Source organism: Mustela nivalis, assembly GCF_964662115.1.
Source record: "Mustela nivalis genome assembly, chromosome: 9".
In the NCBI taxonomy this organism is placed as follows: Eukaryota; Metazoa; Chordata; class Mammalia; order Carnivora; family Mustelidae; genus Mustela; species Mustela nivalis.
Genome location: NC_139028.1, coordinates 104,887,721 through 104,890,700, shown reverse-complemented (window position 1 = coordinate 104,890,700; position 2,980 = coordinate 104,887,721). Strand labels below are relative to the sequence as shown.

Here is a 2,980-nt window from a genome sequence, read left to right as displayed (position 1 = left end):
AGCATTGTTTATGCAAAAAGACTTAAAATATAAAAAAGCACCTAAATTTTTAAGCATGGCTTCCTTATTTTATTGCAATGGACACCACTGAAAAATAGAGTACTTAAGAACACTTTCTCTCTCTCCATAAGAGGTCTTTTAATAATCTGTATCCTAAAGCAGGGCATAACTGTCAAACCCCACAATGTTTAGAGTGTGCCCTGATAAAAGTGCTATAACTTCCACTATGTCTAGGATCATGAAGGACAGAATGTTCCAGAACACCAAGTTCCAGAATACATAAGTTCTACAATATCAAAGCTGAAAGGGACCTGGAACTCATGCGATTTGTTCTCCTTATACGGGGTCAGAAAACTAAAGAAACAGGAAGAAGTAGTTGAGGGGCCTTCTTCCTTCACATCTGACAACGTTTGATGACAACAAACCACCTCTCTACTTGCTGCATTTGCTGACATTAGGATTCTGTGGCTAGAATGAGAGCCAGCCAAGGGTTTGAACTCCAGAGACTTCATTTCCCTTCAAACCGTGTGTCTCGGCACCACATTTTCCTCATGGCATTCTTCATGTCTGTGTTTCTCAGCGTGTAGATGAAAGGGTTAAACATGGGAGCAAACATGGTGTAAAATAGGGCAAAAACTTTGTCGTTACTGACAGAATCAGCTGTGGGGACATACGTGAAGATGAGGGGCAGGTAGAACAAGAACACAACAGTGATGTGTGAGCTGCAGGTGGAGAGAGCTTTGCGGCAGCTCTGGGATGAGCGTGTCCTCAGGGTGGACAGGATGATGATGTAAGAAATTACCAAGGCAACAAAGGTCACAACGGATATCATTCCTGTGGTGGTAATGACCACAATAACCAACAGGCTAGTGTCCGTGCAAGCCAGCTTCAGCAAAGGGAAAATATCACAGAAATAGTGGTCTATCTCATTGGGGCCACAGAAGGGAAGTTCAATAATAATCAATACCTGTAGGATTGAATGGAGAAATGCCCCAAGAATCGAGGCCATCAAAAGGACATAGCATACTTGTCTGTTCATGATGACCATATAGTGAAGGGGTCTGCAGATGGCTGCATAACGGTCATAGGCCATGGCCACCAAGATGAACATCTCAGTGGCACCAAAGAAGTGGGCATAAAACATCTGGGCCAGGCAGCTGTTGTAGGAGATGGTGTTCTGCTCAGCCAATAGGTCTGTGATCAGTCTGGGAGCCACTGTGGAAGTGAAGCAGACGTCCATGAATGACAAGTAGCTCAGGAAAAAGTACATGGGCTGTTCACGAAGGCGGCTACCTCTGATGGTGAGAAGAATGAACAGGTTTCCTGACAGAATCACAATGTAGCAAAGTGAGAACACCACAAAGCAGGTGACCTTTGCATCCTTATCATTAAAAAGTCCCAAGAGGATAAATTCTGTGATGTTTTCATGTCCCATTGCTTCTGTGGGTTTGATCATGTAGAAGAGAAAGTTAATGTACTGAAAACAGTCAACTTCTAAAACTATTGATTTATTTTAAAACTCATTCATGTATCCAATAGATACATATTGAAAATTTATTATAATACAAACACCATGGTGAGTGCTAGGGTTACAGAAAGCAGTGTGCAAAATACACACAATCTACACCCTCTAAGTAGATAAAGTTCATTAGAGTAGACATATACTAACAATAATAATACAAATAATTAATTAAAAAATTATAATTTCCAAAGACTCATACTTAATATGAACAAGTAGATGAATAATTTAGGAGATGAAATGTTGTTGTTTGTGGGTTTCTTTTTGGTTTTTTTTTTTTTTTTTTTTTTTTTTTTTTTTTTTTTTGGTCAATCTTGAGGTGTGACTTTTGAATCTCTGGTTCAAAACAATATTGAGGTTATCTGTTCTTCAAGGGAAGTCTTATTGTTCTCAATTGTTCCCCAGTGACTAAATTTGTGCTAAACCCTGGAAGTTCAGTAATGTCTTTAGACATCAGTAAGCTCATAATTTTATCTTTTTTAAAGAGTTTATTTTTATTTGACAGAGAGACAGCACAGGCAGGAGGAGTGGGAGAGGGAGAAGCAGGCTCCCTGCTGAGCAGGGAGCCCAATGTAGGGCTCCATACCAGGACCCTGGAATCATGCCCTGAGCCAGAGGCAGCTGCTTAACCAACTGAGCCACCCTGGTGCCCTGAGTTACTAGCTTTAAATGTTAGATCTTCAGGTGCTAATTTCAGAAAGTGCTTTTACCACCTTTTCACGATCAGATCTTTGGGGAAAAGGGTTGCTGTACTGTACAGGGTTCTACCATATTTGTGGCTTCCTATAATTGACCTCATTTCTCTGCTCACTTTCCAGCTTAACCCAGGAGTTTTCATCCTTTCATGTCCCACTTTCTGGAACTTCCCGGTAGGACAGCATCCTTGGAGGGGCAAACTGCCTCCAAAGATTCTTTTTCACTAGATCTGTTTTACCGCCTTGTATTTCTTTGAATTGAGCCACTTTCTCACCTTAACAGGCTCACTATAGGCACAGGGATCCCAATCCTGAAATATTTTAATTAAAAAGGACAGGCTTTTCGGTGCAAAGTATTAAAACTGTATCTCGTACCTTATTTTGCAAAATAAATAAATAAATAAATAAAGTATCACAAAACTGTTAAACTCAGGGCACCTGAGTGACTCATTGGGTTAAAGCCTCTGTTCAGTTCATATCATGATCCTGGGGTTCTGGGAACAAACCCCATATCAGGATCTCTACTTGGTGGGGAGCCCGCTTTCCCCTCTCTGCCTCTCTGCCTACTTGTGATCTCTGTCTGTCAAATAAACAAATAGAATCTTAAAAAAAATAAAAATAAAAAACTGTTAAACTCAGTGCCCACGTGGACAAAACATGAACTCTACACACTGATAAAATGTGCCAGCCTGTTCTGAAAGGTTATAACAGCAACTGAATAATGCTTTTTTACTTTTGATTTTATAATGTGAGTTCCTATGAGATT

At 40.2% G+C, this 2,980-nt stretch overlaps 1 protein-coding gene across 1 annotated transcript; it reads right to left on the bottom strand.

The window, feature by feature from the left end:
- Positions 1-508: 508 nt before the first annotated feature.
- LOC309872958 (olfactory receptor 4P4-like) lies at positions 509-1,435 on the bottom strand (the record flags this gene model as incomplete). The annotated part of the gene is made up of 1 exon (XM_082747926.1): positions 509-1,435. One exon carries the CDS (start codon positions 1,433-1,435, stop codon positions 509-511), a length of 927 nt encoding a protein of 308 aa, XP_082604052.1.
- Positions 1,436-2,980: the final 1,545 nt, after the last annotated feature.